Source organism: Pithys albifrons, chromosome Z (assembly GCF_047495875.1).
Source record: "Pithys albifrons albifrons isolate INPA30051 chromosome Z, PitAlb_v1, whole genome shotgun sequence".
Lineage (NCBI taxonomy): Eukaryota > Metazoa > Chordata > Aves > Passeriformes > Thamnophilidae > Pithys > Pithys albifrons.
Window position 1 is genome coordinate 25,405,276 of NC_092497.1, and position 20,558 is coordinate 25,425,833.

Below are 20,558 nucleotides of genomic sequence, written 5' to 3' on the forward strand. Positions count from 1 at the left end.
GATATTGGAAGAATGTGTTGTGGAAAATGTGCAGTGTCCACTTGACTTCTTGGTTTTGGTCGTCTTTGGACATGCTTTTTTGTTTTGTGTGGTTTTTACATGCTTAATCCTATCTGAGTATGTACCAAAGTGAATAGGTACAGTTTGTATCATGCATATTTGTTTGTTCCTCTGACTCTAGAGCTGGCAATTTCTCCCTTCATTACCCTTCAGTGATGAAGATTTTACTTAAGCTGTTTGTCTTTTTGCCTTTGATCCAAGTCCTGCCAGAGACATCAGTTACCTATGACATCTGGGTAACCTATCAACTGCTATTTCGTAATGTCATTCTTTTTTTTTTCGTGAAAGGTTTCTCAATGATGCTTCTCTGATATGATGAGGGATTACTGAGGTTTTGACCAGCATACGAAAGTGCTGTTGCAAAAAACACGGTCTTTCGCAGTCTCATGGTTTCAGCCTACAGTAACTTAACGTTCTTGTGCTTCTCTCAGAAAGGTTGTTATTCTGGCTATTGCTGTGGGCAGGAGGGGTGGGGAGAGTTGCCTGCTGTTCCCTTGGTTTCAAAAAGTTTCCAGATCTTTATCTGTGTTTAGAAGCTGTTGCAACTGAATGTATTTATGTATGTGTCGGGAATTAGAAACCGTTGAATTGAATCAGCTTTAAATTATAAACCAAGGCTTTACTAGATTGGTTATTTTTCTTTTTTTCCTACAAACAATGCCATCATTATAAATGAGTGTGAAATGAGCAAATACACACTCATTGTAAATACCTGCTGCTGCTGCACATTCGAAAGAGTTCTTAACTGTTTCTTTAATTTTCTGGAAGGTGTGATGCCCTGAAGCTGGAGACATGTGGTTAGCACTGATAGCCATGGTCCTTGAGAGTCTTAGGCTGAAGTGATCAGGCTCAAGAAGTCTTCAGCAAGTAAACACAGAGCTAATTGGACACATTGTTTCTTCTGCTTCCCCATTTTCCCATTCTGACAATTCTCTCCAATTTCCAGTTCTAGATTTTTGTCCTTTTTTAGGTTCATGGTCCTTGGTTCCTGTTCTAAGCACTGTGTAATGCAGGAAAAGCACTACAGCAGGCACAAATAGCAGCAGACACCTTCTGTTTCTTGGATATTTTCTCTTGCTCAGCTGCTTCTTCTTACAGCAGAAACAGCCTTTTAGCTTGAAACCTAAACTTGACTGCAAGTGGGTTGTTTGAATTACTGCATCCTCTGTTTTCAGTTCCTTCCGTATCTTCAAGGTATTTGCTGTTTTCCTGTGCTCTGTTTAAACTGTGTTTCATACCAGACACCTGGTATCAGCCTCTGGTTGACATAACAAACTCAAACAATGAGCTTTACAGGCCAGGACTGGGATATTGCACAATTAGTGTGAGGCCTTGTAGCAGTGGTGATAATGTGCAGAGCATGAAAGTGCTTGTGTGTATATAGAGAGGGGCTTACTTCTCTCAGGAATGGCATGTGTTTTCCAGAGATGAAAGGCGTCCTCTGAATAGGAACTCTGTTGTCAGAGTGTTGTTTAAGGTATCTCACCGAAATGGTTTTTTTTTTGCTAGTCTTAGGGGAAAAAGCTATGCATACAGCTTCCACAGTTCTCTGGGCCTGGTTCCAGTGCCTCCCCACCCTCACAGCAGACTTTTTTCCTAAAATGTTATGTAAAGCTACCATCTGTCAACTTAAAGCCATTACCCCTTGTCCTATCACTACATGCCCTTGTATAAGTCCCGCTTCAACCTTCTCACAGGGCTCTTTAGGTACTGGAAGGTGCTGTAGAATGTCCTCAGAGCCTTCTCTTCTTCTACCTGAACAAGCCCAATTCTCAGCCTGTACTCATAGGGGACATGCTCTTTAAGGTGTTCCTGTCCATGAAAGAGGAATTAGTCTTTAAAGTCCCTTCCAACTTAAACCATTTTATGATACTGAATTTCCTTAGTCTTTTAGTAGACTACAAGAGGCTGAACATTCATACAGGCATGATAGAGAAGTTGCCAGGAGAATACTTCTTATGGCACTTTTTGCTGCTGCTTCCTCTATAAGATGGTATATGAACTTTCTCCTAGGGAGGAGATTTTTCACAAATAAGTGCAAATCTGTCATCCAGAGAGTGACTTTCTAAAGCATAACTTCAAGCATAGGAGTAGTCCAGTTTTGATCTTTCCACTGCCACCTTTTACATTAAAAGTATCTAAGCTTACCTACAGGTAAAATGTGTATGTGTGACTCATGATCAGTGACTGTTCTTTTTTTTTCCTAGTTAGTATGTTATTTTCTGTTTCCTCCTTACCTAATTGCAATCTTTGGAAGACCGAGCAGTACTGCTGGTTTAGAAATAAATCTGAAGTGTATACATATTCTACTGTTTGCGCAACACAGTAGCTCATACCTCTTTTAAAACACACTGATATTACAACCAAGATGTTCTTGGTACCATATCTTAAAAGCAATCTGAATTTCTCATCTGGGGAAAAACTCTGGAATTTCACTCCTGAGGATTTCAGAGCATAAATTTAGGAAGCAGTCACATGCCTTATTTTCCTCAGAGTATATCATCCATGTCTGTGTATCTCTCACATGGGGAAAAAAAAAGTTTAGTACACCCTGACATTATGTAGCACTTACTCTAGAATGACAGCTTTTGTGCAGAAACTCCAGGTATATAAGACAACACAACTGGCAAATCTCTAGGCATAGCACCCAAAATATTATGATAGACCTTAGTCTTGGAAAAAACCATTATGTTCTTTCAGGTTAATGATCCATGAGCTAAGGAGGATTTATGCTAATTGTTATGCAATAATGAATCAAAATACACTCTTTTAAAAGACCCTAAATACATACTTACATGGTACACTGGAACTATTGTGTTTGATCAGTTTAATAGTCCAAGCACTTAGAGTCATACTGTTACAGCCTGTCAGGGAAGTCTAAGGATCATCTGACTGTTTTTGAGTAATATAACTTCTGTTGCATCAAAATAAGATGATAGAATTTTATTCTATTGTACTTCTCTGCATTGCATCTTGCTGATAAATTCTACCCAGTCATTCTGAATTTGGCATTTATTACTAAGGCCCTCCTGCGGTCCTGACAGCAGTGGTTTATTTTAGATTCTTAGTTAAAATGCCCTTGAAACCCATATAATATGCTTGCTTTTTAGTTTGCCACATCCTGTGACTTCTAATACAGCTGCAAGGAATAGTTTAAGATGCTAAATTGAAATGTCATGCCAGACAGTTGCTCTTAAACCCTTTTGAAAGACTGAGTAATAACTTGAACTACAGCTGCCTTTTTTCTTCTTCCAGCATCTTTCTTCTAAGATTCTGTGAATATACAGTTTCTCATGTGTTGCCTGGTTTTGTGTGTTACTGCTTTTGTTGCATGAGATCCTAATTCTTTATGCTTCTAATGTGTACTTTTCAATGAAGTACACAGACTGGGCAGTCCTGTGGTGTAATGGAGAGCACTCTGGACTCTGAATCCCAAGGTCCTGAGTTCGAGTCCCAGTGGGACCGTCCCCTGACAGTTCAATGCCTCCCTGCCATCCCATCCCGTCAGATCTTGGATGCTCAGCAGGGTCAGCCCCGGTTAGTACCGGGTGCTGTGACAGTCCTGAGGACTTCCCTGTCACTGTTCAAGCTCACTCGGCCGTGGCAGATGGACCTGAGGAGTTAAACAGTGGGGCCAGTTCTGCACACACTGTGCCTCACCTAAAACATCCACTGTGCAGGCTGGAAGGGCACACCCACGTGGGGAGAGCCTTGCCCAAATCTGTGTTCCCAAAGTCTGGCCATATAACATATACAAACAGACCTGAGAGTTGAGGATAGAATTTTAATCAGCTGTTTAATGTTGAGTAATGGTCAGAATGTGAGATGGTTATGAACTTCAGTTTTACTGGAATTAGTACTGTTTAATACCTTTATTAGATGTTAAATATCCCATATATGTTAGATATCCCAGTGGGGTCAAGTGCACCCTTACCAGTTTTGCAGGCAACACCAACTGAGTGGTGCAGCTGATACACTTGAGGGATGGGGATGCCATCCAGAGGGACCTGGGTGAGCTTGAGAAGCAGACCCATGGGAACTCATGTGAACCTCATGGGCTTCAGCAAGGCCAGGTACAAGGTGCTGCCCTGGGACCATGGCAGCCCTTAGTATCAATGTAGGCTGGAGGATGAAGGGATTGAGAACAGCTCCACCAAGGAGGACTTGGAGGTGCTGGTTAATGAAATGCTGGTTGTGAGATGACAGTGTTTACTAATAACCCAGCAAACGTGACCAGGAAGTCAAGGGAGGGGATTCTGCCTTTTTACTCCACTCTGGTACCAGATACCCCACCTGAAGAACTGCTTCCAGCTGTGGAGTCACTGACACAGGAAAAATGTGGACCTGTTGGAGCAGATCCTGAGCAGGCCACAAGAGTGATATGATGGCTGGAGCATGTCTCCTCTCCTGTGAGGACAGGCTGAGGGAGCTAGGGTTTGCCATCTTGAAGAAGAGGAGGCTCCAAGGAGACCTTATAGCACCTTCCAGTACTTAAAGAGGACCTACAAGAAGGTTGGAGAGGGACTTCATAGTAGGGCCTGTTGTGATTGGACAAGGGGTGATGGTTTTAAACTAAAAGACAGTTGATTTAGATTAGATTGGAGGAACAAGTTTTTTACAGTGAGGGTAATGAAGCACTGAACAGCTTGCCCAGAGAGATGGTGGATGCCCCATCCCTGGAAACACAGAGTGTCAGGTTGGGCAGGGCTCTAAGCAACTTGATCTATGTGAAGATGTCCCTGCTCATTGCAGGAGGGTTGGACTAGGTGGCCTTAAAGGTTGGTGTTCTATGATTCTGTATTTGCTTAGTGAGCTTTCTGATTCACTTGATGTTTGGCTGACCAAATTTTGCTCTTCGACAAGACATACAGGTTCTCAGACCTGTATTCAGCAGCACTCTGACTTGATGTAAAATATTCCTGAAATTCCAGAGTTTACAGTTGGGACATAAAGTACTGCCAGACATTCTGCTGGAAGATCTAAGAAGTAAGAACATTGTGCAGCTGTATATTGAAGTATTTTCTTCCTTCTTATGTACTTGGTTTCTTACAAATAATTTCCTCTTTAAGCTGTTCATAGAAGAACTGAAGCTAAACCAGAGTTTTACTGTTTATGGTCTGTATTGTGGCAGTTTTATTGTTTACAACATGCCTAGTTTCAGATTTCTGCAAGATCAAACATGAAAACCTCCTTTCAAAAAAGAAAAAAAACAGAAAATCAGTGCGTTGATTGATCTTGCTTTTATTGTGTTGTTTTTGTATATCCTTTTTTGTTCTGGATAAACACTTTATAGTCTTTTGTATTTAACTTGCTATGGAAAACAACCTTGCTTTGTAAGTGTGATGTCTATTTTTATTTTTATCCTTGGCTCCGTTGCAAAAAAACATGAATTTTCCAGAGAAAAGGAGCAAGTTTTAAACTTGTGTAACTTCTGATGGGTTTTTTTGGGCTTTTTCTTTTCAGCTCCCAAAAGGTAATTTTGCAGGGCTTTTCAGAATAGCAAGATCTCTGTTTCTAGTCATTCTTAAAGCACAAAAAGTTATTTTTCATCTCATATGTTAAAGTCCAGTTCATTCATTTCCCCCCCTCAAACTTGTAACCAGCCAGCACTCAGTGTTTTTGTTGTATGGATTGTATCCTGTAAATTCTAATAATTAACAAAAAAAAGGACTTTATCCTCATTTTCATATTAATTAGATTTGAAATACAGAGCTGGAATAAATCAGCAAAACCCAAACTGTTTTAATAAACTTTATTATTGCATTACTAAAATTTATCTCTTCCTTTTTTTTCCCCAGATGATTGCTAAGGGAAAAAATGCTTCTGAGCTGTTTCCTGCTGTTGTGAAGAATGTTGCCAGTAAAAATATTGAGGTATTCCTATAACTCATTAAGCATAGTGTTATGGAAGATCTGATTATGATAATTTTATCTAATTGTATCACATTTCAGTATAAACTGTAAAAATTCTTAGGGGTTTATTTCAGTAGCAGCATTATGGTAGTAATTTTATAAAGGAAACCTATTTAGGTGATTTGAAGGCAGGAGTGATGGGTATTCACATTTCAAAAAATTTCCTGATTTCAGAAAGTTTGTGAAGTGTTTTGGTAACTTACTGTAGTTGTTTAGAGAAATGGTACTTCTTGCAAAGTTTGACGTTGTGCTACATTGTATTTGAAAAAGTACGTTGCAGATCCAAGCAGAGAGTTAAGGGTTGGGTAAAAAAAGTGTGCGTTCTTGCTCCTTTGTAAGGTGGAGCTTGCTTCAGTAGCTGCTCCAGTGCAGAGCTGCCAGTGACTTGACAAATGAGATTTGGACAAAAATACCATCTGTAACTTTGTGATTTGAGACCTCACAGTGATGCTTGTTGAGACTAGGAAGCATCAGCGTGATGAAAGCAGAGTGAACATGGAACACAGGAAACAATTGTTTGAAGCACTGGGTTTTAAGTCAACTGAATGCAGGCTTCAATTCTTCCATCTTTTTCTGGAAATATGTACTTCAGCCTTTATTATTAGTGGGAACAAAAAATTACTTTTTTCCTGGCTTATGGTACTGAAGTTTATGTTTTCTGTAATAATGACTCCAGCAAACTCTTGTCTCTCTCTAATATGCTGTTATGTAGTAGTTAAAACATCTGTTTTCTTCCATATTCGCATGGATGGATAGTAATAGTCAGGTTTGAGTCTAATTTTAGCATTAAAGAAATTATTTTTTAATTACTGCTTTGAAAATTTTGGGTCTTCCCATTCTTTGAGAGAGTGAATTTATTTGGCCAAGGCAAATACTGAGCTCTGGTAAGTCAAAGATGCTAAGTGTGCAAAGAGGCTAATTCAGAGTCTTTGTGGAACTTACTGTATTAAAATAATTTTAGAAGTTGTGATTGTACTTTTAATGCCATTACAGTAAAAGTTAGGCAGTAAAAAGAAAATGGGACAAGGAGCAGACTATCTAAATATTCATTTCCTCTTTAATTCATGTTGGTAAGTTATGAGTATTTTAAATCCAGTTTTATATAGACCGTACACCAAGAAGAATGTGTTAAACAATGTTATTCACCTTGAGTGCTTTTAACTGTTAGGACTGGAACCATTAGCCCAACAGAGGTAAGACTGCCCATGCTCCAGGCTTTCAGCCCAACAGTAGTGACCCTGAGAGTGTATTCCTGGTAGGTGTGCCCATACACATAAATCTTGTTTATGTTATTTATACAAAACAAATATGTATGTGCAGAGGCAGCCACATAAATTGTCACAGGGAATTTTGGTAAACTCAAACAGGACAAGCAGCTTGTTAGGTTCAAGATAAAGGTCTGCTAGTGGGAGTGTGTGTATACATATGTATGTACAGTGTGGATCCATCCACGCTGAGTCTGTCTAGTGGCTCATGTATGGATTGCATTCACCCCTGTTGCTAGCGCATGGATGTGGGAGCCCCTGGGGCTGCAGCCTTGTGTCATTTGCTGGTACAAGCAGCTGTACATACATGAATGCCTGTAAACCAGGACTCCCCTGGTTTCTCAGTAACTGCTCCATATGTACTCGCCCTTAGACACACAGGTGTGTTCACATGTGCACAACTGGACCTGGGCAGAACTCCCCTGGTCCTCTGCTGTCCAAATCCGTGTGGTTATGCCCTTAGAGAGGTGCACAAAAACATGTAGTTCTTGCCCACAGGCCATATGGTTTCTTCAGCAGCTGGATGGGACTTCCCTGGTCTGTGCCATAGCCTGTTCCTCCTGTGTTCTTGCCATTAGATGCCCATGCCCATACCTACCTCCTTCACAGGCCACTTCACCTACTGGCCCAGCCAGTGCAGCTTGATCCACAGGTACACTTGCATCCGTTCTAGTCACTGGCACTGCAGACACATGGGGTTGTGCTTGGTATAATATACTCTGTTCTCTTCAGTTGCTGGTGTCCACGCTTCTGGGCTCTCTGGCCTGTGGTCCCAGCCCAAATGCAGGCAGCCAGACCCTCATTTGTTCCAGATGCTGGCCATCAAAGACCTAGAGGTCTCTTTGGCTTGGTGTCATGTTCTAGTTACTGGACTCTCACTTAAGTCCCCTTGCTCTGGTCTCTCTAGTTGCTGATGCCCATGAGTTATGTTCCCCCTCTAGCCTGACTATAGTTGCTTACACATACATTCACCTTCATACTGAATAAAGAGTACCTCACCAAGGAAAATAGTTAAAAATAGAATTTAATGAGTAAATGCAACAGACTGTACTCATCACGTGCAGGACAGAGGAGGGTAGATGTACCAACCAGCAAACTGTTCAGATGTGTCCAGCCATTGTGTCTCTCTGTTTTCCACAACTTGTTCTTCTCCAGATCACATAGATTTTCCCTGCTTTGCCTTCACTTTGGTTTTTCCTCAAAACATCCCATGATAAGTCTTGTCTAAAATGCTCTTCATCTGTGTCCCATACCTGTATGCATAAAAGACCCTCAAGTTTGAAAGGTACTCTTGTGTTTGTTGACTCTTGGTGGTTTTAACATCTGGGCTTGGGAGCCGAGGCTTTCCTGAGGTGGTTCTGGGAGGAGTGTGACAGGGTGTCCTTTCTCTCAGTCCTAAATTTGGTCTTCCTGCTACTACTGTGTCTCTCTCTGCATCTTTGGGTTGATAGTTCGTATCATGGGCTTGGGAGAAACTAGAACAGGGTGTTGCTTGCAGGCTTTCCTCCATCCCTGTTGTCTCTGTTGGCTCTTCTGTGGGTGTGAAAACAAGGTCTTATCACATAACCTACCATTAATTAGCAAAAGCTTTTCACTGTTTATATTGTGTTGAGCTGGTAAAATGCCAGCTGCCCAGTGCAGAGTCAAAGGCTTCCTCCCTCTGCTGAGAAAAGGGAAAGAAGCGAAAAAAACCCTTAAAACAGGTTTATATATTTATACAGAAAAGAGAAAATTAAAAGAAAACTACAGTATAACACACAGCTACACAAACTAGAAATAACAAACAATAACTCCCCACTCCCCATCAACCATTCCAGCTACAAATCACCCAAGAGAACTCAATTCCCCGAGGGACAGACCCAAGTAGAGAAAACTAAAATAAACACTTTACTGTTCCTGTAGATAACATAGGGTGAGATGGTACTGGGCCTAATCAGCAGAGCAGCACAGAGCATGACCACTTAGCACCACAGCCATCAGAAACTGAGAGAACTCTTCCTACTCTACTGTATTTATACTTGAGATGACATCAGAACATGCTGTGGAAATACCATGGCCAGTAGGAGTAAGCCACCAGCTGGACTGACCCAGTTCTGAGTCCTGCTCTGAAACTAAAGCCTAAATCTAGGCCTGGCTAAACTCATAGCATTATATTTTGTGGACTTCTTTAAAAATTTTAAAACAAATAGTTACGTGAATTCACATATGTCATCTTCTATGCTGTTCCCTCATTACTTAGTTTTCCACCATTTAGTGTTAACATGTTTCTGCAGGAAGCAACTGTTAAACTGCAAAGAGATCAGGACATGCAGTAAAGCTATCTGACTAATTTTTTTATCAAGTTGAGTTAGGTCAGAAGGTTAGGGCATTATGTAGAGCCATCTAGTTAGACCATTTGCGTCTGAGGAATGTTTATCATGGTCATTTTTTTGGGATGCTTTTGAAATTATGAGAAATTACTGGATTAAGTCAGTTTCTTAGTATATTGATCCTGATACTGTTTTCTGAAAATGTGTTTTGCCAAATTTATCCCTGTTCCTAAGAGCAGTTACGCAAATCTGTCTGTACAAATTGATACCATGCTGTGGCATACTTACATTGCTTTATCTGAGTAATTTTGTATCCAGGTGACTTTTGTGCCCAGAAATGGCTGCTATCTTTTTTTTTTTAAATCAGGGCTGAAAGTTCTGATGCAGGAAAATGGAGATGAAGAAGTGGTATGTTAATTTGTTTTAAGAGAAGCAAATGGCATCTTGTTGTTTGCAGAAGTGCCTTATGTTTTGGGTTTTTTTTAAGTACATGCCGACCTCAGCTTGATTAAGTGCATCGTGTCATGGATGGTGAGGATACAAAAAGTGACCTAATAAACAATTGGTGGTATAGAACAAAAAAAGTCTTCATCAATAATTCATGAAGTTTGATGTGCTTATATTGATAAATTAATTAAACAAATCTGCCTGTGTTCCTCAAGCCTAATGTGCCCCTGTTATGATTAGTTTTATAGAACAGAGCATTTTAACATTGAACGAAGGTAAATGGTAAAAGAATAGTGTAGTCACGAAGCTCAGAGTGCTTCCATTTCTAGTCACAGAGTGGTTTCAAGGAAAGGAGGCTTTCTTTGCACACCTGCAGTCATTCAGTGCACAGGCCTCTTGTGGTCAATGTTGATTGCTACTTCTCTATAGCTGAAGAACAAATAATTTAGTGTGTTGTAACCTTCTGTGATTTAATATTATGGGATTTTTGCCAGAATTGGCACAAAGATACATCTTCTGATAGTGACAGTAATTATTAGCACAGCTGTAGCTGAGGGTCTGTCAGAATTTTTCATTATAAATCCCAATAGTCAACTTGCAACTCAAATGTAAAAAGAATGTTTTCACTGCTTCCTGCGTGTACAGTGGCCATGAGGGGGTAAAGTGAACTAAATTGAATACCCTCCTCCCCAAAATCATACTCCAGTTTTCTTAATCTTTGAACATTGTACCCTTTGTAGTTGCTTATATTGGCTACATCTTTAGGGTGCTTGTAGTCAGGGAAAGGTGAATCCAATATCATTCATTTTTGTGCAAAACATAGTCAGAAGTGCTCTTTTAATGAGGTCTAAATAGTGTAAATTACCACACCTCAACTGGAAGTTACATTCATTTTGTGTTAAAGTAATTGATCTGGAGTTTCAGGGTAAAATACAATGGGCTTGTTTAAATTCTTGGCTATTGCAGTTTAATCTATTTTCTGTAAGAAAAAAATATGAGGAGTGCTCAAGTGATCACTTGACACATATCAACATCATAGATTATTCAAGTTTTCATTTACTAGTTGCTAATGTAAGACAGTACTTTGTGTTATTAGCCTTCATCTGATTGTGTCATTAATTAAACAACATTGCAGCACCTCAGGAGTTTCTATTAAAAGAATTAAATTGTAAGACATTGGGGATTCATATGAGTCCTCCGGTGATATGTTAGCTCTTTCTTCAAAAAAGAAAATGTTGATGAAAATGTGCAATCTAGGACTTAGTTTTATAGACTTCTAAAACTTTCTGATAGTGATGTTCTCTGTCCTTTTCTTTTTCAGATAAAAAAGCTTGTGTACGTTTATCTGATGCGCTACGCAGAGGAGCAGCAAGATTTAGCATTATTGTCTATCAGTACTTTCCAGCGTGCCTTAAAAGTGAGTGACTACTAAAAAGTGACTACTAAACGACATTTCAAAGGGAACTCTGAGCTGATAGCACAAAAGTATAAGTATCTGTAAGTGTGGTATGGTAAACTAAAGCATGTAAAGATCTGCATCTGATAAAGTAGTTTCAAGTTACATGATTGACAGAGTTTTTTGTGCGACCTCAAACTTTGTCAAGCAGCTAAGCCTGCAAGATGTAAAATTATTTCACTAAGGAAAAGCAGCAGAACGGTGCTCTCAAATCCACATCCCTGACATTTAATTTCTGGAAAGTGTTTTCTCATTCCGACGTAGCTTACATATAGAGAAAAAAGACCCTGTTATTAGCGTGAACCACCTGTTTTCCTTTTAGTTTATTTAAAACAGCTTTGTGTACAACAGAGAATTGAAAAAAAGATAAGGAAGATAGTAATACCTAAATTAAAATAGAGTGTGTTGCACATGGTACTTTTTTATTAAAAGCACTGAAAAAAAAAGCATTTAATACCCTTGTTTCAAATCAGATCACAATGAGAAATGGGATTAGAGAGCAAAGATTAAGACTGCCTTTGGAATGTGACTGTGGGGAAAAGAAAGGCTAATTATGTCTCTGTTCTGAAATTTGGCCAGATTTTATAAAAAGAGAAGATTACTTTTATCTTTTTCTCTGTACCCTTCTTGTAAGTCTAGGTTCAGAATTAATTTCTGTCACGTCACTTAACCCAGACCTTACATCTTGTTGGAAAATGTTGCAATCAGAATACCAGTTGTGCAGCTGTAGGAGCATCCCACACTGACTACAATTTTCTGCCCCTTTTCTTTCAACTTTTATCTCAATGCCAAGTGCGCCATCTGTGACTGCCATGACAAGTTAAAATTGGAGTTTCTTGTATCCTGTGTTTCTAGTGACATATGTATAAAATGAAGGCTTCTCATGGCATAGCTCTTTTAAAGCTGTGGGTAATGAGAACAAAAGGAGAGGGGAAAACTCAAATGTTGTGGCTTAGCAGCAGAAAAAGAACTGATGATGTGTCAAGGAAGAAGACACCAAGGTAGTGGAGATTGTCAGCAACTAAGGAAATCTGCTATAAAAGGCAAATGCAATTGATTTTCTCTGTTCATTTTTTTGTAATGTTTTATTTCTCAATTTGTAATGATAATTTGGCTTTATTTGTGGAGATTTTTTTTCACCCTCTGTAGAAAGAACTTTGTAGTATATTTTAAATATGTATGACTGCAGAGGAACTTTGCAAATGCTGGTAACAAGAACTTGTTTTGCCAAAACCTGTCAGATTAGGTGCGTTCACCATCAGATACTTCTTCCTACTCAGAGGCTACTAAGAATTTTGAGAGCTTGCATGAGCTGATGATTAAGTAATACCAGTCTGAAAATCCATGTTACCAGCCCTCAATTCTTGGGAGAAATGTTCTTTTTGGAAGTTCCCTTCTGACAGGACAGTACACTGAGTTAACGATGCTGCAATTTCAGTTTGCTAGATTTTGGAGAATTTAGTACTTTAACAAGCAACATTTTCCCTTGTGTCCCAAGCCCATGATTAGTGGAAGAAGTTTGTGTAACTGTTCCTGCAAATACAAATGTATTGGATCTTCCAGCTCTCCTAGCTCTAGTGTTGTAAGAGAACCAGGAAGTGGGGCAAAAGTAGGGAGGATAAGAAATAGAAAAAGTCTCAGAACATTTAGCCTAATTTTTTTATGTATTCTTTAAAAATTTGTTTTGTTACTGTCTTCAGTTTATATCTTGCAGAAAAGCATAAAATGCATTTTTTCTCAATAATTTGAGTGTGAGTGTTGCAACTGAGAATATTTTCTTTTGACCTTTTTTAAATATAAGTAATAAAACAAGTCTAATGTGTTTTTGAGAACATCTGAATTCCACTTGGATTATTAAATAAAATATTAGTATTTTTTATCCATTATTCCCATTTGTGAAAGTGCATTATGTTAATGTTTTATTTTGTAAAATTTTCAGATTTTCATGATGTTTTAAGGTTTTCTTTATTTGTTTTCCTTTTCTTGGTTGTTGGAAGTTGCTTTCTGTGTAGTGTGGCATGTTTTCATATTAGCATGACCTTCACTTGAAAGCCTGATTTACAGTCAGATTTAGTGTTTTTAATGTGTTGTCACTAATTAGTGTAAAGACAACAGGAAATTTAATATTTGTTTCTGCATTATTTTATTTCTCCCCTTCCCTCCTGTTCTTTAGGATCCCAATCAGTTAATCCGCGCAAGTGCTTTAAGAGTCTTATCCAGTATCCGTGTCCCAATTATTGTTCCTATTATGATGCTTGCTATTAAGGAAGCCTCTTCTGATTTATCTCCTTATGTGAGAAAGAACGCAGCCCATGCAATCCAAAAACTATATAGGTAAGTGATTCTGGCAGATATTAAAAAAAAGCAATTTTAAGATAGTTGTAGGCTACATTTATAAAGACTACTGGGGGTTTGACATGTCTTACATTTAAGTTCAATTTCTTAAAAAATATAAAGTGTGCTCAGACATTCTGTCACTCAGCTGTTTTGGTTGTTATTCAAGCAGTTCTTTTGCTTGCTAGACTAAAGAGATAACTATAAAGTGATACAATAAGAAAATGATAACACTATCTTTTGGGGTTTAATGTACCACTTATTTTCATCTGTGTAACAAATGTTTTGATGGGTATTCTCAGAATTTTAAGATTTCTCTGTTCAAGTCTTCGTTTTTCATCTTGAAGGCATTTGCTGTAGTTTGCAGTACATGTGACAGAAGAATCCTAATGTCTAGGAATTTTATCTTGCAAGTCCAAATCTTCCAGATCTTCCTATTCAGAAATTCTAGTGAAAGAGTCCTTATGAAGACATGGGTGCTGGTTTGCAGAGGTGGGGTCAGCAGAACCTGTAGTTCTGCAAATCATCATCAGGCATTTATTCTAATACTTACTTCACTTTTATTTCATTTATGCCAAAATGTAGAGTTTGAGAGGTGTTAGAAGTTCTGAATCAGGTAACCTCAGATGGCTGCAGTTCTGTGCCCCCTCAAACCGCTCAGGAGCAAGGCTGAGCGTGTATTCATAATCAAACATACAAGGTATATGTACAACACATGTACACACAACGTCTGTACAAATCAGCAGAGGCAGAAATCAGTAGTCATGCACACAATGTCAGCACCAGCACCCTTGTTCTGTAGCACTCTCTGGCTGATCAATGTACAGACACATTAGTGTGTCTTGATGTATTTAATATGGACAGATGCTCAGTGTTTCCAGGCACTGGCTTTGGATCCCCAGCCTTCCTGTCACTGTCACACACAAGCACATAAGGCTTGCAAACACAGTGCACTTCCTGTTACAGACCCCCTTTGTCAGATGCACACATGTCCTGCCCTTTCACTGCAACACTGTGAATCCCCCAGTATCTGGATTTAGAGACTCAGACTATGCTGTGAGTGGCCCATATACCTCCTCATCTCCTCCACTTGTCTTGCAGTAGTTGGAGGGGAAATGAAGAGAAAACAGAAAGGCTGAGACACAAAAATGGTTCCCTCAATCAATCTTCAGACCTTATAGTCTCTCCAATACTTGGCCTGGATACCCTGGTACGACTGGTTTGATATTCTCAGGGAGTCACACATTGACATGCATACTTGCTCTGGTTGCTGGTGCCTCAGTTACGCAAGTTTGTATAACCCATGGTTTAGCACCAGCTGCTGGAGCTTAGACCTCCCTATCACACATGCACATGGAATAGAAACTGCTTCTGTAGTCATTGGCTGCACAGCATGGATAGACAAGTGTGCTGAGCAGCAAAGCATTTAGACACAACTGGCCTCTTTTATTCACCCATTTCTCTATTTTCTGACTCTTATTCCTCCCAAGGCCTTTTAGATCCCTCCATTTCTCCCATAACCATCCCATCTTGTATGATCCCAGAAGGCTTTGTCTGGCATTGCATGTTAAGTGTCATAGCCCTGTAATCAGTAATACTCCTTCAAGTCTGGAAGGTGCTCTGGAGTTCTGGTCTCACAGTATGTTCAGTTCCATGGCAGCTCTCTGAAAAACCTGGGTAGGGACTCCTGAGTGCTCTCATATGATGGCCCTGGAAGTAGCTGGATCAGAATGCTATTGGTGTTTCCCACCTCTGTATTCCTTGGTGTGCAGAAAACCCTTTTTACATGTAACCTAACAAAAGGGAATAGATTCCAAGTCTCTTCCTGTTGTTTGAGTAGTTTTTTTCCTTATAGTATCAAGACTCTTTGGAGAAGTTTGGAGGGAGGAAGTGATCTGTGAGTGTCAGCAAGGCACAGCAGTATCTGGGCAGCAGGCTATTGTATGGAATTTTAAGTGAAATTGATGCTTCCATTTCTTCTGCCCATGACAGCAAAGTTAATTTTACTAGCAGATTAAAGAGTTTATTGGTAATTGGTGCAAAACTGAAAAATGCTGAAATCTAATGATTAAAAAAGATCTTTTAGCTTTCTTTCATCTAATCTCCAGATATGGTTGCATCTTCAGATATAATTGTATTTTTTCTTATCTCTGGTTCATGTGTTATTCTATGCTTCTGTGATGTCAGTGGCAATATTTGGAAATCATCCTATCAACTAAAATGAAAAGGTATTTTTTATGGTAAAAGATACAGTACATGGTAAAAATCACAGCAGCACAACGTCACTGCTTTCTATCTTCCATGAGTTCCTGTTGGTGGTAAAATGGGAATCTTGTTCACAAAATGTGCTGATTTAAAGATAAACTGTCAGGAGAAATGAACAAAAGAGATTGTAAGTCAGAGTTACAATTTAATAAAAATATTACAGTAAATGCAATGGCACAAAGAGTAATTGGTTGTAACCCACAAAACCCAGTAGTATAACCCAGCACTCTGGGGCACAAACAGAATGGTGTTCATTAGCCCTGTGCTGAGCCCCACGTGGTTCCTTTGAGTCCAAAGTAAAAGGAAAGGAAACACCTGTTGGGTGCAGATGACGATCGCAGTCTGGTCGAGAGTGGTGGTCTCCTCCTGCCAAGATTCTGGTCCTCCTGTGGATCCGACAAGTGGTCCCAGCAGTCCCCAAACCCCAAGATTTATATACCCTCAGGTTCAGGTGGGAAGGCCCAGTCCCTCACCCAGGGTGGGGAGTTCCACAATGGGTGATGTAACTCTGAGTCATGGGGTAGTTTTGGAATCATTGATAGCCCATGAGCAGACATGACACCTCAGGCTGGGTATGGAGGTGCTAATGACTTCCTGGAAGGGAGTTATCACAGCTCTTATCTCACAAGTGTCTTTAACACCCAGCTTTCAGCCTGAGGGGTCAGGTGTGCTCTGGGCAGCTGCTGCAAATGGTCCACTGTTAACAGTTCATGAGAAATGACACAGAGGGTGTACAATACACAGCTTTGGTCACACCCACATAGTGATAAACTGGTCCCAGCTGCTGAACTAGGACACAAAAAGCAAAACTAATGAAACTAATGTTCTATAAAGGTTTCCTTAGCGGTTTAGAGGGCCCGTACATCCTTCATAAGTTTTCACTTCATGCAAACATCCTAGACATCGTAATGCAAGTTTTCAAACTACTGTAGCTGCAAATTCCTCTTTACCTGGACTAGAGTAAGTTTCATGGCTACTTGTGAGTGGTATTAAAACAATTGTGTTCTTGGTAGTAGGATTTGGGAGCTACTTATAAAAAGCATGTGAACTGTTATTTCCACATTTTATAAACTTGTGCAAATGCTCTATGTGATAGTGCTGGTTTACTGTGGGACCAAGAGAGAGTGTATAATTTTCTTGATTGCTTGAAGAAGTAGCAGTTCTGGAAACTGGTGAAGAGGCTATCACAGTAACGTGTCCACAGGCAGGACCAGTTGGCTTGCCTGTAGATAGGGAGTTTTTAACAGGCAGTCTTAGCATATGTTTCAACAAGACTCATGGCTGGTGGCTACACAATTCAGTGCTACTGATCATTTACTGCTGGCAAGGCTGACTATTGGCCTACAGCAACAAGTAAGTAATTTCACAAGACTTACTTTTAGGTTGGTCAGAATCAGTATTCTGGAGGGGATGGGTTTTTAGTGTGAAGATCAGTCAACAGTTTATATACTGTCCTACATCAAACTACTCCATTTTGTGCAACCATTTGGTAAGAATTAGTAAAAGTTTATTCTAATACTGTCTGTGTGCTCCATTTGCTTCTTGGTTTCCCCAGCTTCTCTGCCTGTTTGATAGTCCTGTGTTTCAGTTAGTGCTCTAGTCAGAATTGTTGAGGGAAGTTCGATACTCCAATCTTCCTTGTATTTAGTGTCATGGTGTTTAGATGGATGTCTGCCCTAGAAGAGCTTGTTTGTTAGTGGTTCAATCAATTGTAACAGCAGGAAGCTTACATATCAAACAGAAAAGATTTCAGACATAGTGTGAACAGCAACATTTGTGCCCAATGCAATCAGCGTTGCCAGGTATTTTGGAGTAATTTTATCACTGAAAACGTCAGACCTTCTGTGTGTTGAAAGAGTGCATTTTAAAGCTATTAGTAGCTTCTGTCTATCAGTTGAAAACTGTACCATGTACTTGGAGTGAGATTTGGAAAAGGACTACTTAAAAGGCCCATCAGTAGTATTAATAGATTCCATACTATTACTAGCAGATGCCATAATGGGAGCAAACCACAGAGCTCTTTAGCCTGTTCTTTTATTTTCACTGCACAAATGCTCCCTTCCTTGTCTAAAACGTCAGGAAATAGGACGGGGGAAGAATGTAAATTCAGTTATCAGAGCCCTTAGTGAAGATTTTCTTGATCACATAAGAAACCTGGTTTTGCAGAAGTTTCTTGGCCATGAGTACTGCTTTCTCTCTAAATTTTACACCAAATTTGAAAATTTCGAGTAAAGCCTATTTGGAAGACTTTTGACTTTTCTTCTGAAGGTTTTGGTCCTTGGCAGAAGATCAGTAAAAGCTTCTTTGACAAAAGTAGAACTTGGAATGAAAGCTGGTCATAGCAGTACTTATGCAGCAATGGGCTGTTGCTTTGCTTATCATGATGGTGGCTTCTAACAAAGTTTTCTTACCCATTTTTGATGTTCCAGTGTTGCTAGGTGTTAGAGCCTTAGTGAGGTGGTACACAACTAAGTACTCACTTTGTGAATCTGTAGCTGGAAACAGTACTCTGTGCATTTAGGCAGTTCATCACTCAGCATTAAAACTGAAGTGTACAGTAATGGCCAAACACTCCTTTGTGTCTCTATAACTGTATCCATGTTGAAATGACCTTTCAAAGGCATAGAACTACACATCTATATCGCTCTTCCCTACTCACTTTTCCTCTGTATTTTCTTCTGCCTTGGCTTTGAATTCTTCCATGCTGTGCAGATTCATGATGAGGAAGCAGCTGGAATGAAAAGTTGGTCCTTACCTACCTAAGAAGCAAGTCTGACAGTAGTGGATGTCTCAGGCAAATCTTGCTCTTCTTTTTTAATATGGAAAGAATGCTTCAAAGATTGTTGTTTACAGCTTTTGGTTTTTTCCTCTGTTTTTGCTATTTATGCAAGACTTCAAGCAGTCTATTTTTCATCCGCTTGCACACCAATATTGCATAGGTACATGTGAATTAAGTGTCCAAATTTTTGAGTTCCAATACTTCTGACTAAAATAAGTGGTTAAAAAAATATCCTACTTGAAACTTTATATTGATAATTAGATAATAAAGGTATGATTCTTCTTTGTTCTGATTTTCATTTACTACTGAATAAAATAATGTTGAAATTCGTTTCTTCAAAAGCAGTGAGATCCTTATGACTTAACATCTGAAGTTCAGATGTTCACTTGGCCTGTCTTAATGTTTCTTAAATCCTAAATATTTTGAGTTTAAATATTAAGTTTCTTGTAGAACAAACATAAGTGATATAATATTTATAATTTAGTTTTATAGTCCTGAAATTCAGTAATTAGTAACTTATATTCAGTTAAGTTCTTTTACAATGAGTTCTTTGGAGCACTTGATTTTTCTGGCAGTGGTCTTCAGTGCTCTTTGTTCCTAGTGTGTGTCTAAAGGGCAAAAAACAAACCTCTTTTAGTTTTAGGTATGTCTGACTGAATGAGTAAAAATAATTTTATTTTTCCTTCTAGTCTTGATCCAGAGCAAAAGGAAATGTTAATTGAAGTGATAGAAAAGCTTTTGAAGGATAGAAGTACGGTAAGAAACAGTTTTCTATTACACATGCATATATTTTTAAATAGTAAACTACTGAGGCTGTCATTTACCAGTATGTAATACACTCTTCTAACCCTAGCTGATGTGGTTTTATGTGTTCTTGGACAGAAGTGACATTGTGTATTTATGCATCACAGTATGACTGTAATAGTGACCATCTCCTTTAATAACATGTAATTTTATTGCACCGTGAGTCTTTTAATTAATCTGGTTTTCTAGCATGTTTTTATGTATGTGTCTTTAAACTTTATTTTGCAAATTAAAGTCACGTAATAATATGAATCTCTGTACACATGTTTATATATAAATCTTCATACCCACTTTTTCATGGGTAATTTCAGTTAGTTTGTAGTACTGTAAGAATAACTTAGGGCAGTTAAATGCCACCCTGATGCCCGATCCCGTCAGATCTTGGAAACTCAGGGTCAGCCCCAGTTAGTACTTGGATGGGAGACCTCCTGGCAATACCGGGGGCTGTAGGTTCTAGTCCTGAGGACTTCATTGTCACCATCCAAGCTCGCTCGGCCGTGGCAGATGAACCTGAGGAGTTAAAGGGTGGGCCAGTTCTGCACACACTGTGCCTCACCTAAAACATCCACTGTGCAGGCTGGAAAGGCACATCCACGTGGGGAGAGCCCTGCCCAAATTTGCGTTCACAAAGCCGAGCCATACCAGAATAACTTACTTCTCTAGAATGCAGTGTTCTTTTTGGCATACCTCTATGTTGTAGCTCATACAGTTATTAAAAATTCTACGTGCTGCACTTGTTCTTGCAAATATCTTCGCTTCGAGTCTGGTAAATGAAAGACTTTCTGGCACAATTTCTGTAAATTTAACCCTCCTGTTATATTTTACCTGCCCTATATAGGCACAGGTTTTCTGCATGAGCTCTTGGAAGTCTCAGAGTGGTCATAGATTTTGTTTTCCATGTATAAACTAGAAAGGTAATTGAGCAAG

General features: G+C 39.3%; 1 protein-coding gene across 2 annotated transcripts in view; it reads left to right on the top strand.

Moving 5' to 3' along the window:
• AP3B1 (adaptor related protein complex 3 subunit beta 1) overlaps positions 1-20,558 on the top strand; it is a 157,426-nt gene that overhangs the window by 14,830 nt on the left and 122,038 nt on the right. For both annotated transcript variants that reach the window (XM_071580024.1, XM_071580026.1), the window contains exons 3-6: positions 5,859-5,933; positions 11,315-11,410; positions 13,623-13,783; positions 19,517-19,583. In XM_071580024.1, coding sequence (XP_071436125.1) covers positions 5,859-5,933; positions 11,315-11,410; positions 13,623-13,783; positions 19,517-19,583 — 399 coding nt within the window. The remainder of the gene's footprint in view (positions 1-5,858; positions 5,934-11,314; positions 11,411-13,622; positions 13,784-19,516; positions 19,584-20,558) is intronic.